The sequence below is a fragment of the Chenopodium album genome, chromosome 23, assembly GCF_948465745.1.
Source record: "Chenopodium album chromosome 23, dcCheAlbu1.1, whole genome shotgun sequence".
NCBI classification, from domain to species: domain Eukaryota; kingdom Viridiplantae; phylum Streptophyta; class Magnoliopsida; order Caryophyllales; family Amaranthaceae; genus Chenopodium; species Chenopodium album.
In genome coordinates, this window is record NC_137856.1 from 20,366,317 (window position 1) to 20,389,055 (window position 22,739).

The following is a 22,739-nucleotide window of genomic DNA, read 5'->3' on the forward strand; positions in this document are numbered from 1 at the left end:
TTAAGCCGGTTGTTTACAAAAATGTTTGGTAAAATTATTAATGGTTGTTAGCTGTTTATTAGTGATAAAGTGGGCCAACAAGCCAAAGGCCATTAACAAAAGCTACTTTTATTAGTTTTTGGCGGAAAAGCTAGCTTAAAAGCTAACAAAAAAACCAACTACCAAACATATTTTTTTAGCTCTTTGACCAAACTAAAAAGCCAAAGGTTATGCAAAAAGCCATTTGCCAAACACCCCAATTTGACGTTAATAGAGATTTTCTCTCACCGAAGTGAGCCGGGCAGGGCCTAAATAAACCGCGTACTGTATGCATTATTTGCTAAAGGAGTCGTGAAAGCTTCAATTGACTGTTTTGCTTCTGCACCCAAACCTAAACCCTCCATTGGAGACTACAGTCGCACAAGAATCAACCAGACGACACCCAAGCTATGCAAATCGCCGGTTTAGCTCGCCGAGCTTCTCGGATTTTCTCACTTCATCCCTTCATTGCTCAAGATACTTCTCTGCATTCCTCCTCTCATTGCAGAAATTTTCGCACCTTCTCTCTTCAAAATGGTACTTTTTATGCTGTTCGTAAAATGGGATTTTTAATTTGTTGATTTCTGATATGGGGTTGATGATATTTTGTTCAGAAATTTGTTATTCCAATGGTTGTGGCTTGCAGTACCAGTTGCCTCATACCGCGTCTTTCTGCTCAGTACCAGCTGCTGTTGACGGTACTCTCATTGATTTTCATTCAGGATTAGCTTTTTTAAATTTGGGTTTTGTTTGTCTTGACATTTTTAATAAAATGTTGGATTAATTATATTGTATAAGTACTTTGTGTAATCATGATTTTTTCGGGTTTGTATTGCTTGTGTTATGTGGTGAATTGGTGATTGTGATTTTATAGATAAGTTATAGGGGCTGATTCAGGATTAGATTTTTGGAATATGGGTTTTGTTTGTCTTGACATTTTCATTAAAATGTTGTATTAATTACGTAGTATGAGTACTGTGTTATCATGGTTTTTTGGGTTTGAATTGCGTGTGTTATGTGGTGAATTGGTGATTTTTTTATAGAAAGGTTGTAGGGGCTCATTTGTTCAACTTTTGCATTCAATTTCGGGTTTTAGTATTTTTATCGCTGTTGAAATGATAAAGCATACAATGAGATGGTTCAAGGAAGTATGAGAGCGAGGGATAGCTCAAGTGGTTAGAGCTTCCCTCCTGATTACATGAGATCCTAGGATTGAATCTCACCCTTGCCCTTGTGGTTAGGCTACATCTAGATGGATGTAGGTTTAAATACCTGATTTTTTTTTGAATTTATTTGCAGAGACTGTGAAGGAACTGTATGATAAAATTCTGAAATCAATCAAAGTTGAAAGATCTGCTCCGCCAAATGCATGGTTGTGGTCACTCACTGAGAAATGTAAAAGCAGGGAAGACATTAAGCTTTTGTTTGATGTTTTGCAGCAGCTTCGTATTTTTGTTAGTGTCTATAACTCTTTACAATTTTTTTTTCTTCAAATAGTTTTATACATTCATAATCTGATCATCCCCTTACTGTACAGAGACTGTCAAATCTCAGGATTCATGATAATTTCAATTGTAGCCTGTGCCAAGAAGTTGCAAAGGCGTGTGTTCAAGCTGGGGCTGTGAATTACGGTAGGCATCAGTATTACACTTTTTTTATGGCTAGCTTGGAAACATTATGCTCTTACTGAGTTTATGCAAGTATATGGTATTATGATTTTGTTCAAATGTACTATTTGAATATGTTACATCTTTATTTTTCAAAGAAGGTGAAAAAAAGACTTTCTGGATTTCAGTCTCCTACTCTATGCCGCTGTATAGATAGCTTTTTGTGGGTTCATCAGTTCATGTGTGTGTGTGTGTGTGTGTGTGTGTGTGTGTTTGTGCAAGTACTTGAAGCGTAACTTAGATCATAAAAAATAAAATAAGCACTGAATGTATAAATTAATACCTCTTAATAAATAAATAAATACAGGCTAATAACTAAAAAAATAAAGATCAAAAGAAAATCTGAATGTGAGTGTTAAGGATGATGGAGTGCTAATAACTAAAAAAATAACTAAAAAATAAATACAGGCTAATAACTAAAAAAATAAAGATCAAAAGAAAATCTGAATGTGAGTGTTATGGATGATGGAGTGCTACTGTGCTTTTTCCATGGATTTTTTTTTTAAAATTTTTTTTATTGAGTTATCTGCTAGTCACAAAGTCATTAATTTGTTATATGACAAATAGAATAAAAAAGAAAGGAACACAAAAGAATTCATTTGTTTTTTCATGTTGGGGGACGCCTAATCAACTAGTTTATTGAAAGAAAAAAATTTGGGTTAAGGTACCACTTTTCTCTTTCCTCTTGACCGAAGGTAAAAGAAAACGGGGTGGGGCCCGGGAAAACCACATATTTGACCTTTTTTCTTTTGAAACTTCACCCTCCCTCCCTAAGAAAAGCAAACTTACCAAATAGTTGTATTATCCAAAAGGCACTCAATTTGCTACTTAATCAAAGAGGCATGCTCCTCATGACCTCATGCGCCTTTTAAGGTCGTCTCTGGAGATGCATTTTCTCCTAGGCATCAACCTGCTTTTAAAAACTAAGATCCAACTCCATCATAAGCTTGTCTTTGTTCCCACATCTAGTATCAATCTTCTAATACAGTCTTACAAACCCTTCCCAATTTCCTCACAACAAACATCATTGGGTTTATCATAATGAATTGTTTGATCAAGATAAAATTTGGTAGCATGGTAAGGTTGATGAAGCTGGTATTCCCACCTTTTAATATTGAACGCAAAAGCTTTTTTTTTATAATGCTCGTCTTCTTTACCTAGACTCTTTTCAATAGCTTTCTTAGTCCTATTCATGGAGTCAATAATACACACCATAGGTGGTTTTCTCCCTCCATCAACAATCCTAAGAACTTTAACAATTGCCCCTTTCAACTTAAGGGCATATATGACATCCCTGTAAAAGGTGTCTTGCAAAAAAAAATGTTGCTTCTTTCTTTCCCATTGGTTTCTTAAGTTACCATCTTCCTCGAATCGTTCTTATGCTTAGGAATTTTTCATGGGCATTATTGGAAGTTAGAAATTTTGTGACGACAAAGCCTATGCAAATTCATTTTATAGCTGATCACCCTAATCATGTTCACAAGAGATATATGGTTTAATATGACCACATAAGCTTGCACTGTTTTAGGGCATTCTTAACTTTTGGAAGCTCTCCAATATCATCTGACATTAAATCCAAACAATGTGCTGCATAAGGGGTCCTATAAAGATGTTGTCTTTTGGCCTTTTTATAGGAAATTACAAAATAAAGAAAAAGACATATTTTATAAATAACCCTAAGTAAGAAATTCATTACAAAAGTTAGGAGATGAACTAAGTTTCTTACTTGTAACTACCTGGATAGATGGATTGTCCGCAACCACTTGAATCATAGTTTTCTCTCCAAATTCCTCAACCATTGCATCTTTCACAATTTCAGAAATATCCATGGAATTTATGAGCACAAAGCCCTTTAAGACTTGATAAAAAGTTCGCAAAGTCCTCGTAGGCAACTGAATCATGCCATCCACTATATAAAATTTAACAACCTTTAGTTGCCCACTCTTTCTTGTGACTATGCACTAGCTTATTAATGTATTTTAATTTCTTTCTAAGAAGATGAACTTTTAGCTCATGCATACGGGGTGGCTTAAGTTCAGGACCATATTGTCCAACTGATTGCAAATTACTTTAAATCTATTATAAGTTTTCACATAACATGCTATTATTGTATTATAAAACCCTGCAAAGCCCACACAAGCTTTATCCATTAATTGTTTATGACAAACTCAAAAAATTTCCTTGACTTTCTGTTAACTAGGATCTGGCTTTCCATATATTCTTGCTGGATCACAAGAGTAGGATGATCTTGTCATCCTGTGGATGGATTGCTCGAATTACTCTTTTCCATATCAATCAGCAAGTTGGAAGTATATACATCAACCTATATAGTAACCATGCTACTGCTAGAAAATTAAGAGGAAAAAAGTTGCTACTGCCAGAAAATAAGAACAAAAAAAAAAAAAAAAAAAAAAAACAAACATAAAGACAGGAAAATAAAAGAAAGAAACAGAGAACGGAAGAAGAAAAAAAGAAGTGGAAAAAAGGGTAAAAATTGTTACTGCCTGAAAAGGGAAAAACTCGACACAAAAAAGAAAAAGGACATAAAAAATAGACAAAGAGAAGGTAAAAATGTAGAGGATAAATATAGAATCGAAAAAAGAGATAAGATGAAAGAACAAAGAAGGTTGTTGGAGAGCGGTGGTCAAAGAACTAGAGAAGGGCTAGGGTGTTTTTAGATTTCCAATATATTTTGGCTACCAAATGTAAAATACAAAAGTTTAGGGCTACAAGTTAGAGTTTCCCTTCATTTATTCTTAAATTGAAAGTGGCAGGTGTTATATTTATTTTTTAATAAAGTAGGTATTTGCATTTGAGTTATTTATTCATGCATTCCTAGGTTTCTATATGTGATTGATTTCAGGTGTTGAAACTATTGTTCTGCCTGTCAAATCCATTCCCACCCAATAACATGGGCCTGAAACTATTTTTGAAATTGGCACTCTTAATCCTTTTATGTTTCATATGTTGGGCCAAATCATTGTAATGCCTGAAAACAATTGGTGGTGTTGTATCATGCGGCAGGATCTAATTTAAACATGTAGCAGCATCCAATGTCCCATTATTCTATATTTCTATGGTAATTATTCTGTAAGATGCTTTGCTGGTCATGTTTCTAACAATTCTACTTCATGTTTGCTTACTTCTTTCAACTTGAATGCTTGGCTTTTTTTTTTTTTTTTGTGTGATTTTTTTAACCCACCTAAGTACTTGATTGCAGGAAAGAAAGCATTATGTAGGCATAATGTTTATGGTTTGACTCCTACTATTGGTTCTGCAAACCAACTATTGGTATGTATTGAGACTATTGACAAGCTATAATTGTAGCAGAGTTCGTGCTCATTGAAGTATATATTGTACTATAGAGTTAAAATTTTGAATGCAACTTGAGCTACTGTATGATACTATGCAGTCCTATGCAAAGGCGCAGAAGGATGTTAAGCTCATGGTGGACATAATGAATCATTTAAGAAAGAACAATTTACCATTACAACCTGGAACAGCAGACATCGTTTTCAGGTATTCTATATATCTTTCTTCAATTTACAGTCACATGAGGAGTTATATACTTGTGAGATTGTGATATGCATGCGTGTATTTTGTTACTCTTAAATGAGTACTATAGCCTTTTCCCGGTTCACTTTAATTATGCTGAAAGATTTTATAATTGTTATGTATTGACCTTTATTTATTTTAATTACAGAGTTGGATTGTATGTTGCCTAAGTGAATTAACATCATGTCTATTCATTGTATAATGTGGAATTTTTTTGTTCAATTGCATCATTACTTGATATTTGGGACTTGGAAAGAAACAATACTTTGTGCTTGTCCATCAATAAGTCTAAAATACCATTGTTAGGGTAATGGTGTTAGTATGACAAGGTGATAAACTTGCATGCTACATTGTCTTAGAGGGGTAGATGGGCTCCTTTGATAGACATCAACATATTTTGAGAAAAAGCTAACAAAAGGTTGAGTGATACCAGTCTATTACTATAAGAAGTCTAATTTCAGTCCTGATTTCGGGAATAGTCACGGTGATGCAGGATCGGACATAATGCGTTCATCGTGGATTGGGTTGTGGTAGTCGTTGTAGGAATTTGTTTTGATAGTCTATTTAGGTGTATTTTAAATAATTTTACCCCAAACAAATAATTTACTTGTATGTTTATGTGTTTTTCATATCTGTTTATATAATTGGCGAATATTAAGAAATTTAATACCATTCACAATATGTAATAATAGAAATGATAAATAATATTAAATACGACTTGTACTCAAATTCAATAAAGTTTGGTTCTATAAAGAAAATCATACTTATATATTTATAAAAATAGGCTGTTATATTTGCTTTCCCATGTATAAATAAATTTTCAATTACTGTACATGAATGAAAGTGTCAGACCCATATATAAAGAAAGTCTTCTCCATACGATATTCTGATTCTGCTATTACAATCTGTTTCTAAAGGGAGAATTTACGTTTTTTGAGTATTAGTAAAGTGTTTTAGGAGGTGATTGTGATTTATTGTGCCTCCATTATTGTTCTTTAAAGTGAAGAAAAAAAGGAGTTTCATGGAGAGCCTAAAGCCTCAGAAATCCTTGCCTAAAAACTTCGTTGAGGAAATTTTAGTTCGGTAGGGGACAAGATGTCAAAAACATTGCCCTAAACTAGTTAATTTCGTTTTGGCAACTTTTGATTCATTACAAACTGGCCACATTCCAATGATACAACCTTAATGAAAATCATGATAAAATATCAAACATAGAAATAATGCAGAAAATAGTTACAATAGCCTTAAAATGCTATTGCATGTTAGAAAAATTCTTGGGGAAAATAGTGATGTGCATTGTAAGGCACCCATATCAAAATGCATATATTTAGCAGCAACCATACTACCTCAAAAGGACCATGGAGCATTGGAGAAATTAGAAAACTAATACCTAGTAATGGAGGTGAATTATGGTGCCAAACCAGTTTAAATTTTGTTTTTGTGTTTTTTTTTTGTTTTTTTTGGTCCTCTGTGACAGGCTCCTATTGTTTTCTCTTGGAATATTCAATTTGATTCTGTCAGACCTCCTCATTAAAGCAATAAAATGCTTCTTAAAAAGTAAATAATAAGAAAGGTTCACAAAAGCTGGTGTAACAATAGAAAAAATTGGGCCCTAATTAATTTTTTAGCAAGTAATTGTTTGCTTAGACATATTTGATTGAGGTAGCATGAGCTCGGCTTGGATGATTAGCTTTTATCTCCTTTAGTTGGTATTTTGGTAATACGACATAGAATTGAAGTTCATACTCCCTCCGTAATTTATTACTTGCTCCATTTCTTTGGACACGGAGTTTTAGGAGGAATAGTAGATAGTATTATCTATGAGGAAGTGGGGTTTGTTGAAGAATAAAATATTGTGAAAAAGCAAAAGTGTGTATAAGTGGGGGGAGGAGAGAGCATATGAAATATATTAAAAAGTGATATGAGGTGACCACTAGTTGGGAGGAAAATAGTAAACTATTGCTAAAAGTTTCCAAAAAAAAAGTAGAGCAAGTACTAAAATACAGAGGGAGTATTCTTTAAATCTGTATGACCATTTTTATAGGCATGACATAAGTTTGTAGGTGGATTGGCTTTTATGTACCCAGAGATGTGTAAATTCTATCTCGGTTCTTCTGTAGTATATCAGAAGTTTAACTAATTGGTGCGAAGTTTGATATGATTTAGTTATAAGGCTTAGTTTGTATCATGTGAAGTCCATACACAATTTCCCTTAGCTATAGTCTTATGAAGAAAGATTTTTGATTAAATTCTTAAAAATGGTATGTATATCCTTTACAAGAGATGCTTGATTGCTTTGCCACAAATTCAAAAAAAAATCTTCCATTACTTATATAGACTTGTGCTTAAAGTTTCTTTGATCTTTTTGCACGTCAATTTGCAGCATTTGTTATGATGCCGATAATTGGGAGCTGATATCCAAGTATTCCAAAAGATTTGTCAAGGCTGGAGTCAAATTACGGAAAACTACATTTGACATTTGGATGGAATTTGCTTCTAAGAGAGGTTTGTTTGTGTTTTAATTTGTATTATCTTTCTTTAGTTTATATTGTCCTTGTTACATTGTTCTTATTGTCAATCGACATTGTTCGTTGTTAAGTACATGTGTGATAGAGTATTCTTCTATATATCTGAGTTGTATAAGGGAATCTTATCTAAGTTAGATAGTCAATTATAAATTAGCTACTTTTGATGATTTAATAGTCATTGACTAGTGATTGGTTGACTATTTTTTAGTTAATAAGTAATTAGAAGCATAAAACAATCTTGTATGCTTTGAGATGTAGTCTAATACTATTCCATGCATAACTTTGTTTATATTTCTATTATCCTGAGATGCTTTCTTTGAATCCTTTGGGTAGGGTTAGCAATCGGGCGGTGCGGGTGTGGGTACCTTCTCCTCGGTACCCGCAACCGTCAAATGCCACCTACCCGTTACTCGCGGTGGGTAAAATTTTAACATCTGGTAGAAACCTAGATCCACACTCGATCCACCACCCATGTGAATATCCACTATCCACTTTTACCCGCTCTTTGCCCATTAATCTAATATCATTTGTTTAATAAATTTCCTGTAGAACATATCAATTTGCCATCTCTAGATTGTTTTAAATACATAATTGAATAGCATATTATACAAGGTAGTAGTTCATTTGTAATAAAACAATAAAAGTAGTAATAAGTCTAGCGGGTAATTGAGTGGGTAACGGGTAGGTTGGTAAGCATGGGCGGGTATGACATCAAATCCACCACCTACGGTGGGTATGGCTTTTGTACATCAAATCCTACTTACCCGTCAAAGTTGGATCCATACTCGCTCCAATTGGGGCGGGTGTGGCATGGGACCCACTTTTTTTTTTTTTTGCACACGTCATCCCTACCTTTGTGCTTGTCGTTGTGTGGATAGTTAGTTGTGCTCAACGTGGTAAGGTAAAGGGTATTTTGATGGCTTTGATAAGGAGGTTAAAGGAAAATATATTGCTAAAATGTGTGAGTTCTTGTGGGCTATGTGGTCATGTACTAGGAAGGAAAGGTAAACAATGGATATCTTTGGGTATAGCCAAAATTGAATCAAATTGGATAGATAAAGTATCTATGCTAGCTAAACTCACGTAGAAGTTCTTAGGTTTTGATTTGTTTACTATTCACCTATTCTTGTAAGTGATAAATTTGTTTTGCCTTCACTCGACTAGATGGGGCATTGTTTTCACACTAAGGGCTTGTTTGGTTCACCTTATTTTTGCTTATCTGATGTGGTGTGGTCTGATCTCAATGAAAGATTTGAAAACTTTGACCTTAAATATACGATAATCTATACGGAAAAAGTATAGGAAAAATTGATTATAATAATCCCACTTTTGACCGGTTCACTATTAATAATCCCACCTTTGGATTATCTTTTAATAATCCCTCCTTTATAGGGCATCTTCTTGGTCCCTAACGTGTTGGTAACCTGTTTTAATAGGTTAAGATGTTATGTGTTACTTTGTGATCGGTTGAATGTCTTAAAAAAAAAAAATTAAATTAAAAATACTTCAAAAATGAAAATAGAAAACCAGTCCACAAACATACCCCACGCCACCACCCCCAATCCTCCCGGCACCCCCTCATCCCCCACCCATACGGCGGAACCCCATCCCCATCTCCACTCAGCGAAAACCGGCCCCCCTTTTCCTTAATAAAATTAGGTTCATACTAAAATTTTGAATTGAAAAACTGTAAAGTTCCATTTTAGTTATAATTTGATTTTTTTTTTTTTTTTTTTTTTTTAATATATATTTCATTGCTTCAAATCAAAAAAAGTGTATATTTATTTCATATAGGCATATTGCCTGAAAATCTGAAAATCAGTGGAAGAATCTTTGAATTTCAACTCAAATTATGATTTCAATTGTGTTTTTGAGCTCCATTTATGGCGGGTTTCAACGATTGCGTTAATCGAATCCATGTTCAACCTTCTCATTCATCTTAAGTTGTTCGATGTCGGGGAAGGGAAGATGGATGGTTTTCGTGGTGGGAAAAAGGATAAAGGGTTGTTTTCGTGGGTGGTGGTGGAAATTGGGTTGGTTTTTAAGGGAAATGGGCTGCCAATGGAGTGGGTGTTGCGGGTGTTGTGGTGGTCTTGGGGGCTGTTAGGATGAGCTGTTTTTTTTTTTTTTTTTTTTTTTTTTTTTTTTTTTTAATTATTTTTTTCAATTTGATTAGGTTCTCTCTTTTTTTTTTTTTTTTTTTTTTTTTTTAATTTTGTTTTGACTAATTACTTAGTGACATGTGTTAGTTAAGTAAAAAGAAAAAAGAGATTACCTAATGTATACAGGTCACAAGGGACCAATACAAGAAGAGGCGCTATTTAGGTGGGATTATTAAATAATAATCAAAAGGTGGGATTATTAATATCAAATCGGCAAAGGTGGGATTATTAGAATCAATTTTTCCAAAAATATATCACGTGGGGTCTCTTAGATTCATAATAATGTGTATTTTATTAATATGTGATTTTCATAATTTTTTTCATTACGAAATTAAAGATATTTAGCGATAAAAAACTGGACATAAAACGATGATGTGATCTAACTTCTTTTTTGTGATCTGAAATTATTTTTTCTGAAATAAGTAAAAATAAGGTGAACTAAAGAAAGCCTAAGTTAAGGAATTGATAAAAGCAGTCTCTTTAATTAATAACATAACCTTAATATGAAACTTTGTTTGTTTATTTTGTTAGTCCTATATGGAATCTCTAATTAAAGTGGAATCTGATACTATCTTGATAAATAAGTAAGAAAAAAGTACTTATGTCGATCCTTATTTGATTAATCTCAATGTGGCTCTATGTGGTTCATCTAATATAGTCCGAACTTATTTTATTTAAATTGTTTTTATTTTGAAACAAAAAAATTGTCTTTATTTTATATGAACTTATTTTATTTGAATTTTTTTATTTTATTTTAAATTATCTGAACTTGTCATATTTGAACTTGCTTTTTATTCAGAAATTAAACAATAAAAAGATGAAACAAATACGAAACATATAGGCCCTTAGTTGAAAATTTTATTTTTAAATCTGTGAATTAGGATTTGTTCTAACAAGTAATTAAGACTAACTAAAAGAACATAGGGAATAATAAATGTTGTCTAAAACCGAAAATGTGCTTGAAGCTATTGTAAACAACAAGACTCTTAAGCAAGTTTCTCCTTTTCTAATTAATTATTTTTTTTTTCCATAAAATCCTACGACCCTTGGAATAATAGCTTACAAATTAGTAAACAATTCTTGATTTTGATAGTCTTAGTGCTTATTTTGGGTTACTAAAGAAGAATGGAGAATTGGTAAACCAATTGAATTTGTAGATAGGAACGGATGTAATGTGAAATTTAGGAATTACAAATTACATGGGAATGAATTTAATGATCTACCTCCCGGACAATTAAAACTTCCCATGTTTTGTTGATTTCGTCATGTTAACTGGACAAGTTTTTGAAATCCTAGGTATTTTTTTTTTTTAAAATTTATTCGGGGAAATCCATGGAATTTGATGTGGGTAAAAATTCCTATGGAAATATAATTCTCTTGTCAATTCGTCATGTCAACCGCACAAGCTTTTAAAATCCTAGGGATTTTTTTTATTTTATTTATTTTATTTTTTTGACGGGGAAACCCTTGGAATTTGATGTAATATAAATTCCTATGGAAATGTAATTCCCTTGTAATATAAACAAGCCCTAATTTTCCTAATAATCTTTAACAACTACTCCCTTTGTCGATAATTGGGGTATTCGAGTTTTGTAGTCATTAAGGAAAAATAATCTAAAATTTAACCCCTTTTTTATGTCCTCTCTTTTCCATAGGTTGTAATCAAAACACCATGTCTATCTAACTTTTATGGATTTTGTGAACATCTTCTTTGCATTGTAATTGAGCTATTAGGTTAATAATTGTCTATAATTAGGATTTAGGACTGTAATGATCATTAAACATTTTAATCTTTTCTATTCCTACTCCATGATTCAAATACAATAACTTTATATGAGCAAGTTTAAATCGTGCAACACCCCCTCAAACCCTTTCATCTTAGTAACTGATATGCTATCTAATGAGCTAACACTAATGATATAAACTAAAGGGACAATCTATAGATTAGGTGGGATAGAGACATAAAAAAGAAAAAGAACAACCTATAGAAAAGGTGGGGTGGAGACATAAAAAAAGAAAAAGAACCAACAATGGTAGTGTATTTATGTTCTATTCCTTAACTATATGTGCCTAATCACTAATCTCTTTTACTCCCTTTGTTTCATGAAGCACTTTCCAATACCCATTTTCCGTTTCAGCCGTTCCATGTACTTCCCCTTTTTTGGTTCGGCTATACCATGAAGTTTTTCCCACTTTTACTTTATTTATTATTTATTTATTCCTTTTTTTGTCCAAACTTGTTTATTGTCTTAACCAAACTTGGTAAATTATAGAGATTTTCCACTTTTACTTTTTTCTTTTTTTGTCATATATATATTTTTTTATTTTACCTCAACTTGGCTCATATTGTGGGGCTAGTTTTTTTATTAATCTCTATCTCTCCTTTCAAAAAGTAATCACAAGTTTCAACTTACATTTTTTTTATTCATATTCCTTAATATATGGATAGAAAATAGACAAAATTAGCCTGAACCATAGCTTGGGTGCACTTAACACTTTGAACTTTGACTAGTAGCTAAAACATCACCAACTTTTGATTTGGTGCAATGCGTTGGGCACTTAAAATGAGATATTATTGGTAAATAAAGGCAATTAATGGCACGTGTTGCACCAAAATCAATAGTTGGTGGTTTTCTAGCTACTTGGTCATACCTCGGGGGGGTGTTGGCTGCACCCACATCATAGTTTAGGGTGTTAGACCAATTTTGCCTTGAAAATATAACTTTATGGAACTGAGGTAGAATTTTTGTTTAAACAATAGTAATCAGCAAGAGTCTTGTCTCTCATTTGCTGTGGAACTTAATATATTCAGTACATCCAAACTTAAAATTTTTAAGCATACATTAGTCCGTTGGAGAATAAGGTTGTTATAACAATGGTTATAAAAAAAAAAAGTAATGTTCTATGGCTTCTTGTACTAATTTTCCTAACATACCACCCATTTTCTCTGATGTACTTGATTATAATAGGTGAGCAATAGTATCTTTGTGATCAACGATTTTTCTATAGAGTCTATAAATATTCCAACGCCTTGAAAAACCAAGGGCTCCTCCATGGAGGGTGAGTCTTTTCTTATTTATTATTTTTCCTTTTTTCTTTTTCTTTCGGTTGATAAAAGTTGACTTTCATAGAATTTCAATATAATGAATATCAGAATGTCACTATTGCCAATATAGATTCATCAACTTTGTGTTCAAGGTCATAACCACAATGTCTATTTGATGGCTAATGGTATACTTCCTTGGTTTCAAAATAGTTTCACCTTTTTCTTTATTCACATCTCCAATGCTCTATTTTGAGCATAAATATCTAAATTGTGCTTTAGTAAAAACTATTAAAAATTACTATTTTGAAAACACATATAAAAACGTTTCTAACAAGGTTCCACATGATTATGTTTTCACTTATATACTAATGTGTATGGTCAAATTCATTAATATTTGATCTTCATAAGAGAGATGGTGCAACATTTTAAAGACTTAAGTATTTGTTAATTATCACTTCCATTACATTCAATTATACTGTGATATGCAAAGAAATGTAGTGTTTTAAAGAATATTTTGGCCCCATTTTATATGCAAAATTCCAATTATTTTTGATTGTAGGTCCTGCATAAATGCATAATGGTCTTGATAGAGATAATATTAGTTTGAAAGAGCTCATCATGGGGGAAAATACGGAGTATTTGTTGTAGTGTGGACAGGAGATTTAATGAGCTGTACTGATCTCTTATTTTGCAACTTATCTTCCAAGCATGTGTAGATTGGAAATTATTGCTATTTCTTCCAATCATTCATAGTTACAATCTATCAAAAAAGTTTTCAAAACTATGTATACAGTCTTACCTTAAGTTGGACCAACCCATTACAGCTGACCCTGATTGCCATATTCTATTGCAGGTGATCATGAGTCTCTGTGGAAAATTGAAGAGTTAAGATCTGATATGTACAAGCAACACACTATTAAGAGTGGGTTTTGTTGTGCTAAGGTATTGCCTTGCATATACCTCCATGTACGTAAGATGGTGGTACTTGACCTATATAATATTGATTTAAATTTGGGATAACATTTCTTGTTTTTGAGTCCATAATCCCAATTGCCCTTCTTTGTGATGCAAAAGGGATCGCTACATTGGAAACATTGACTAGTAAAATCCCACCTTTTATACATTTTAAATAATTCCACCTATTGATTTTTGAAGAATAATTTTCAAGATCCAGGCCTTCCAGCATCGCTTCCCTAATCGGACCCTATTTCATTGTAGCACATTTTTTACTTCCTAAATGATTATTCCATATGAATTTAAAGTTAAACAACCATTTTTTTTCCCATCCCACATTACCGCTCCTTGCATCTCCAGCTTCTGCTCTAACCACTAATTAAGCCTCCTCCTTCAACGCCCGCCACCCCCCCCCCCCCACCACCCCATAACTTCTTGAATTTCCTCCGTAACCACTTATTTCTATTGTTTTGTTTAATGTTGCTGAATCAGTTTGTGTTTATAGGTTTTTTTTTTTTTTTTTTTTTTGGCTAGATTTTGTTATATACATTAGGCAGTGGTTTGCATTTTCACCATTTAGGGGATAAGATAGTGGTGATGCTGTGATGGTAGAGAGGTAAAAGATGATGGTAAAGGAGTGAAGGGGGGGATTTTGTGTTTAAATTTGATCAGACCATAGTGGTGGTTGTGGATGCAAAAGAAATATACATTCGGAAGTGGTTTGCATTTCGGGGCCTTTTGTGTTTGAATTTTATCAGACCTTAGTGGGGGTTTGGACAATTATTCCTATCAAATTTTCTCAAAATATCTCTTTGCACCTATAATGGGAATTCACTAATTAATTTCAGATCAACCATGGCCAGTAATGTCTTAGTCAGCCGATGTTTCTTAGGTATTACGTGTCGTTATCATGTTATAGCTAGCAACTCATGAGTTATCCTAAAGCCCCCCTTTCAAGCTTTTCTGTTAAGTAATGAAGGATTATATCATAAAGGTACCAAGGGGTGACAGTGATGCCCATTTACTAAAGGAGGGCTAAAGGCAAAAAAGTTCACACCATCAAGCTATCAAACAGTTAATTATCTACAAAATCATGATGAGACAGGCAGCAAAAACTCAACTCTAGCTAATCAAATGCCCTCACTAGATAGAATTCAAATCCTTGAAGAAGGGAAGCATTAAAAGTTCTATTGGTTTCTTTCTTTCCAATTGCTCTGCCAAATGAACAGCGAAAGTATGTGTCAAGATTAAGCTCTTTCCACACTTCTTTTTCATTAAACCGACACAACTTTACTAAATAGGTTAAACTCTTCAAGGGCTCACAAAAATAGTTTATCATAATGTTTCCAACCCCAGATTCTAATTATTATTATTTTTTTTTTTTTTTTTTTTTTTTTTTTTTTTTGATGTGAAAAGTTGAATGATGTGATGGGTTACAGAGAGAATTACTCAATTTTAAATCGTATGTTGCACTTAATGTGGGCGCAGCCCCTTGCACTCCTGCGGGGCAACTGAAGGTGACTTTTTAATGTAGTCTTTACTTAAAAATCTTGTAGCTGTTTTGGGTGGTGGAGATCCCTGGGAAATAGTGAAATTCTGCCTATATCTTAATCAAAGGAAGTATGACACTTAATTTAAATCTGGTCTCTTCGGTGCTACGTAGTATAAAATATCTGTTAGTCTTTGCTTTAACGCATGCACTTATGATGTCTCTTTGAATGTATTATGTACAGGGATTTTTACTAGAGCAAAAGCCTGATAATGCTGCATCTGTAATTCAAGCGCTCAATCTGGTAATTATATCAGCTCACGTAACGTTTTGAACTATGTACCATCCATTCTCATTATCATTAGTATTAAAGTGTTATTCTACTTAAATGCATACTAAAATTGAATCGGGAAAGACGAATGTCTTGCCAATGTTTTTTGAAATCCTTTTTCCATTTTCTTCATTTTAGCCATTAATTTTAAAATGTTTTCAATATACTTGACTATAATCTTGTCATTCCCGATTGATCTTTTTTTATCATCATTTCAACTATGAGTCTATGATAGTATGCTATTATAAAATGTACACTTATTTTGTTATGATTTCCAAAATTCGTCAAATATATATACTAATATATCCATCATTGACTATATACTAAGAATCATTGTGAATAACACTTGTCAAACCCTGGCTATATTTTTCCAGGGGATTTTTTTTGCAATTTTTTGGGATTTTTTTTTTGGGATATATTACTACTATACCTTGACACATACTTCCGTTGTTCATTTTCCATTTCTGTCTTCTCTGTATCCATTTAGGCAACAAGATCCTTTCCAAAGTTAAATCTTTGTATATCTCCACTTTATTACTCTTTTTATAAAGTATCAACATTGTTTAAGATTAAATAAGTGCATCACTGGGCACATACTTTTAGGAGATTCCATGAAAAAAAAAATTTAGTTGAATTTTTCGATAGTAATATTATATTAGATGGATTATTTCTTCCCAGACCCGGGTGCAGATATTTTCGTGGGGGCGTTCCCTACTCACCGACGCGCTGCACCTCCTAGACCCGGGTGTAGTGATAAGTATGCAAGGGTTGCTAGGTCGTCGCCTAGAAGCGACGCGCCACATTGCCTGAGTGTGGTGTCAAATGAGCAAGGGCGGGCCATTGGGGCGTTCCCTACTTAGCGACGCGCTGCACTTCCCAGACCCGGGTGCAGTGATAAGTATGCAAGGGTTGCTAGGTCGTCGCCCGGAAGCGACGCGCCACATTGCCCAAGTGTGGTATCAAATGATCAAGGGATTAGAGTTGGGAAAAGGAGAGAGCGTGGGAGAAAGGAATTTAGTTTGCAGATTGGTTCTTGGAATGTGGGGTCTCTTACGGGGGAATAAGTAGAAGTGGTAGAAGTAATGAAGAGACGACGCGTGAACATCATGTGCCTCCAAGAGACAAGATGGACATGAGAAGGGGCTCGAGGCTTTGTTTTGGGTTATAAGGTGTGGTATGTTGGGCAAGAAACGAGCCACAAGACTGGTGGAGCTAGGAACGGAGTTGGTGTGATCCTCGATGAGAGGTTGGCGAAAGAGGTAATCGAGGTCTATCGGAAGAGCAATAGGTTGATAAGGGTGAAGTTGCTCTGTGGCAAGGATATTGTGAATGTGATTAGTGCTTATGCTCCCCAAGTGGGTTTGGATGCAGAAGAGAAACGAAAATTTTGGGAGGATTTGGACGAGGTGGTATATGGTGTCCACCACTCCGAGAAGTTATTTATTAGAGGGGATCTAAATGGGCATGTTGGGGCGAGCCGAGATGGCTATGAGAGTGTACATGGGGGCTTTGGGTATGGGCAGAGGGACGCAGGTGGTGAAGCTATTATGGATTTTGCCAATCATATGATTTAATTTTGGCTAATACTTGGTTTAAGAAGAGGGATTCACACTTGATAACTTTCCGGAGTGGAGCAAATGCAACACAAATAGACTTCTTGCTCACAAGGAGCATAGATAGACAACGTTGCCTAAACTGCAAGATTATCCCAGGAAAGAGTGTGGTCACCCAACACAGGCTATTGGTAATGACTATTCGTCTAAAAGAAAAGGCGATGAGAAAAGTTAGACAAGAATAACCGAGGATAAGATGGTGGACTCTAAGAGATGCAAAGGCTAAGGTTTTTACAGAAAAGGTAATTAAAGAAGCGGATTGGGATGGAGAGGTGGATCCAGACATGACTTGGTTACGAATGAAGAATTGTTTCCTAAAGGTGGTCAAGTAGGTCTTAGGGGAAGTAAGGGGAAGAATTTCGATACAGAGAGATATTTCGTGGTGGAATGAAGAGGTGAAAGCAGTAATTAAGCATAAAAGGGAATGCTATCAAGCCTTAGGAAAATGTAGGAGTGATGAAACCTTTGCAGCGTATAGGGAGGCTAAGAGTAAGGCAAAAGAAACTGTTCGCCAAAAAGAAAAGGCTTATAAGATGGCAAAGAGAAGACAAGAGGCAAGGAAGGATATTGGTATGGTGAAGTGTGTTAAAGATAAGAACCAAAGGGTCTTAGTACAAGAGGAAGACATCACAGGTGGAAGGGGTACTTCGATGAATTGTTTAATGGAAGTATTGGGGTTGTGATAGGAGATACCTCCGTGAGTGATGAAGAAATCAACATGGAGTATGTGCGGAGGATTTAGAGAGTAGAGGTGGAGTTTGCACCGAAGAAGATGAAACCTAAGAAGGCGGTTGGCCCGGATGGTGTACCGATAGAAGTGTGGAGGTGTTTGGGTAAGATTGGCATTGATTGATTAACAAACCTTTTCAACAAGATATGGACGGCTACAAGGATCCCGCAAGATTGGAGGAAGAGCACGTTGGTCCCGGTTTTTAAAAACAAAGGAGACGCTCAAGATTGCTCTAACTATCGAGGAATTAAGCTTATGAGCCACACTATGAAGTTGTGGGAAAGGGTGATTGAACAAAGGTTGAGGGCATGCACAAGCATTTCGGATAACCAATTTTGTTTTATGCCTGGGAGATCTACTATGGAGGCAATCCATTTGATAAGACAAATGATGGAGTTTTATAGGGTAAAGAAGAAGGATCTCCATATGGTTTTTATTGATTTAGAGAAGGCATATGACAAAGTGCCAAGAGAGGTACTTTGGTGGGCAATGTTGAAGAAAGGTATCTTACGAAGGTACGTGGACCTGGTTAAGGATATGTATTAGGATGTGTCAACAAATGTGAGGACATGTGGAGGGTTGACAAAAGATTTCCCTATTACAATCGGATTGCATTAAAGATCTGCATTAAGCCCTTTTCTTTTTGCAACGGTTCTAGATGAAGTAACTAGACCAATTTAAGAGGAGGTTCCTTGGTGTATGTTGTTTGCGGATGATATCGTGGATCGGGATTGAGCATTCCTCTCCTTTAACTTGGTGGATGAGACTAAGGATAGGGTTAATGCCAAGTTGGAGCAATAGAGGCAAAAGTTGGAATCTAAAGGGTTTAAGCTAAGTCGGAGTAAGACTGAATATTTAGTGTGCCGTTTCGGCACTCAGAGGGGGACAAGCAATGAAGTGGTGAGTTTGGATGGAAAGGATTTGACCATGAGTGAATGTTTTAAGTATCTTGGGTCGATCATCCAGAAGAATGGTGACATTGACCAAGACGTGGCCCATAGGATTAAGTCAGGATGGTTTAAATGGAGAGCAGCCACATGAGTGTTATGCGACCGAAGCATTCCCTAACAGTTGAAAGGAAAATTCTAGACCAGTGTTGCATATTAAAAAGATGGAGGTTACGGAAATGCGCATGTTAAGGTGGATGTGTGGAAACACTTTAAGAGATAGAATTAGAAATGAGGTTACTCGCAAGAAAGTAGGTGTGGCAAGCATTGCAGACAAACTAAGGGAAAATCGTCTGCGTTGGTTTGGACATGTAAGACGGAGACCCGAGGGTGCACCAGTGCGAAGAGTGGAAGAGTGGACCATGGAGGGATTAAACGCGGGAGAGGGAGACCAAAAATGACTTGGATGGAAAGAGTTAGGAAGGATATGAAGTGCATGGATTTACATGAGGATGATGTTTTGGATCATAAGGGATGGAGAAGAAAGATTTATGTTGATGACTATACGGAATAATCAAATTTGGTTCATGTAAGCTGACCCTACTTTTGGGATTAAGGCTCTGATTGATTGATTATTTCTTCTGATAAAAGGGATTCTTAAGAGAGACAATAAATTGAAAGTTATTGAATACCTATGATAATTTTTTATCCAGCTGCACTAATTACTCGGAAGATTATTATTACTTTTGCTCATTTAATTTATGTGTTAGGGTGACATAATCGATACTAACTCCATTATGGTGTAGTCTAATGCTCTAATCCTTAATTTCCATGTTATCCAATCTCACATGCTTATTTAAATTTTTTTTATTCCATACAAGTATGGAGTTTATATTACCCTATATGTCCTTATTTCCCATGTATACCCAATCTCACTTGCTTATTTATGCTTATTTTATTCCGTACAAATATTGATTTATTAGTATGCTTGTCCACTCTACCAATTAATGTTATATGCAATGGCTGTGTTTTGAGTGGAAGTATGCATGTATTGTTAGCTAACTGTGTTAGAGATGTGAATGATATTGATATGCCGAGGGCCTTTAAATGCCTGCATATCTCATTTCTATATGATGTGTGTTTCAATTATAGTACCATTAAAAATCAGAATAAGACTTTAACTAGATAACGACACTTAATCTACAAGGAAGATATTGCGCACAGACCCTTTCAATTCCATTTTGCTGAGCTGTAGAATCTGTTCATTTTATTTTCAGTGATTTACCATGCTCAGGTACACCTGAATTGAATTAGTGTGTTATAATGTTAGTGAAGGTTTACTTATTTATATCAAGCTTCTACTTTGTGCTTTTCAGAGTTTTCCTGATTCAAAAAGGCAAGATATTGTCAATGAACTTCAAAAGCTGGTCACTGAATGGCCTGCGGAGGTGTTGAAGCATCAGAAGCTGGAAAATCAAAAGGTAATAGAATATTTTACAATTAATTTTTTGTTACCCATTTCTTTTGTTATATTATTTTTTGATTATTTTACTCATAGTAAACGCCAGTAATAATTGTGTTGATGTTTCATTATTGCCAATGTATTAGTTATTTTATTGGTATTTTAACAAGTGCATTGCTACTATAAATAAGAATTAGTTGAGGATTAAAATTTTAAAGTGCCAGATTATGTTGAACGAGAAAAGTTCGCTTAGGGTTCAATTAACATGAAATAGAGGGATTGAGTTTTAAATAAGTGGATTTCCAGACAACTATTGTGGATAAGATGATCTGGGCTGCATGCTTATTGTACTGGAAGTACTTATTTATTAACTGCTGGACATAGGTATTGTTGTAACTACTTGTTTCTGAAATTCCTGATGAATAAGGTTTCACTTAGTATGCGTTGGATGTGTTTTGGAAAAATAAGGTACTGCTGATTTGTTCATTCTGTGCTCCAGCAGAAAGCCAGAAACAAGTGAATCGATGCATGAAATAATTTCTTGAGGTTGTTCTCTGATTGGATTTACTTTGAACTCATGTCATCTCTGTTCTTTGTTGACAGGCATTGATTTTTTCATTGAAGGCTGATATTCCTGCTTTGCTTAGCTCCCTCTCCAACATGGGTGTGAAGTCGAGTGTCAACTTGGAAGACCTAAATATCACAGAGCCTGTGTCATGTTAATTTTGGTACGACTACTGGATGAGCAATAAAATTACAATCATTGTCGATATTTGCATGAGACGTGGTGCATGGCATTGTTCTGGTGCAATAATTTGCTCACAGGCAAAGTTTTCGTCAAGCCATTTTTTTACTCAACAAGCCAGTCGCAGTGAAGTTTTCTAAAACTTGTTTTAAACAAGTAATATTGATATTAGTGTTAGAATTTATTTTAAAATGTTATTGATATTGGTCATGTATCAATGTATCACCATTTTGCTAGTCCAATCTGTGATAGCGTAAAATATTGTTAGTGTGGATGACATCTATGGACCAAGTGATCAGCATAGTGAAGAGTGAGGCACACTGCACGTTTCGATGAATAAAAGTATGGTTGCTCAATTTACTTAATTTTGTATGCTTGCTCAATTTACTCATTTTCGCAAATATGCAATTTGTCACAATTTCCTCTCGTATATGGACCTGGCTATCCTTTGCATTCTCTGATTTGGTTTGCGATAAGAATACTTAATTTTCTGATAGGGGATTTAATCATGTCGTTAAGTGTTTAAAACCACATCAAAAAGATTCATAAACTCAACTGAACCTAGACAAAGTATGGGGTAAGTCGAGGTTGAACCACGATGAATGGGGTGATGCTTGTTATAGCCTATTGTTAAGCTAAATCAAAAATAAAGAAAGAGTTTGAAGCACACTAAAGATCAAACACTAGACAATGTAATAATTCAATTTTCCAAATGCTAGGGATTTAGGATTCACACACATCATGATAACTATGCTAGAAGAGAAGTTAATTAATTTAAATGTTGTAAGGGAAAATAGTAATTGCGATTAATAGGACTCGATAGGGTATTTCCTAGGTGTCAAACTAGGGTTCTCTACGAATAACTAGCTAGAAACATCACAAATCAAGTTCAATCGATAAATGCAATCTCCAAATCAATGGGTCATGTCATTAGAGAATCACAATGTAATATAACTCGAATATCAAGGTTGATCACTCCTTAACAAATCAAACAAATGCACAATTCTATTAACTAATTTAATCACAACATTAGATCAATCAAAATCAATCAACTAGCAATAATCATCATTCATGTATGGTTCACTATCTCCCTAGCAAGTAATCTACTCACTACACATGGTGGAAATGATGAACAAAACCAAATAAATCATAATTATCATCATCTTAAACTAAATCAAGTAGAAAATCAAATCAATTACACTATCAACAAAAATTCAAGAAAATCAAACAGTCAATCATGATTCTAAAGCAATACAAGTAATATAGAAGAATTAAAGGAAGAAAATCTCACAAATTATCATTGATTGAAGGAAAATCCACACTAGATAGAAGCAATTGTTGAAGTACAAATCAAAATTAAGAGTTTCTTTCTCTACTTTCTCTCTCTAAAATCAAAGAACTAGAATTATCAAAAAAGAAAACTTCTCTCTCTAAAAATAGAAGGAAATTATATATATATATATATAGTAAAACTAACTAAGAAGAAATAAGTTGGACGTCTAAAAGAAACCCGTACAGGCGCGCCCTCACTCTGGCATGCGCGACCACAAAG

The 22,739-nt window shown here is 34.5% G+C and overlaps 1 protein-coding gene across 1 annotated transcript; it reads left to right on the top strand.

Annotated features, from left to right (window-relative positions):
* The first annotated feature begins 295 nt into the window (after nt 1-295).
* LOC145608398 (uncharacterized) lies at nt 296-21,540 on the top strand. The gene is made up of 11 exons (XM_081664008.1): nt 296-555; nt 633-716; nt 1,318-1,472; nt 1,556-1,649; nt 4,906-4,976; nt 5,098-5,204; nt 7,624-7,745; nt 13,830-13,918; nt 15,664-15,723; nt 20,357-20,461; nt 21,046-21,540. Exons 1-11 carry the CDS (start codon nt 429-431, stop codon nt 21,163-21,165), a joined length of 1,134 nt encoding a protein of 377 aa, XP_081520134.1. The 5' UTR covers nt 296-428; the 3' UTR covers nt 21,166-21,540.
* Nucleotides 21,541-22,739: the final 1,199 nt, after the last annotated feature.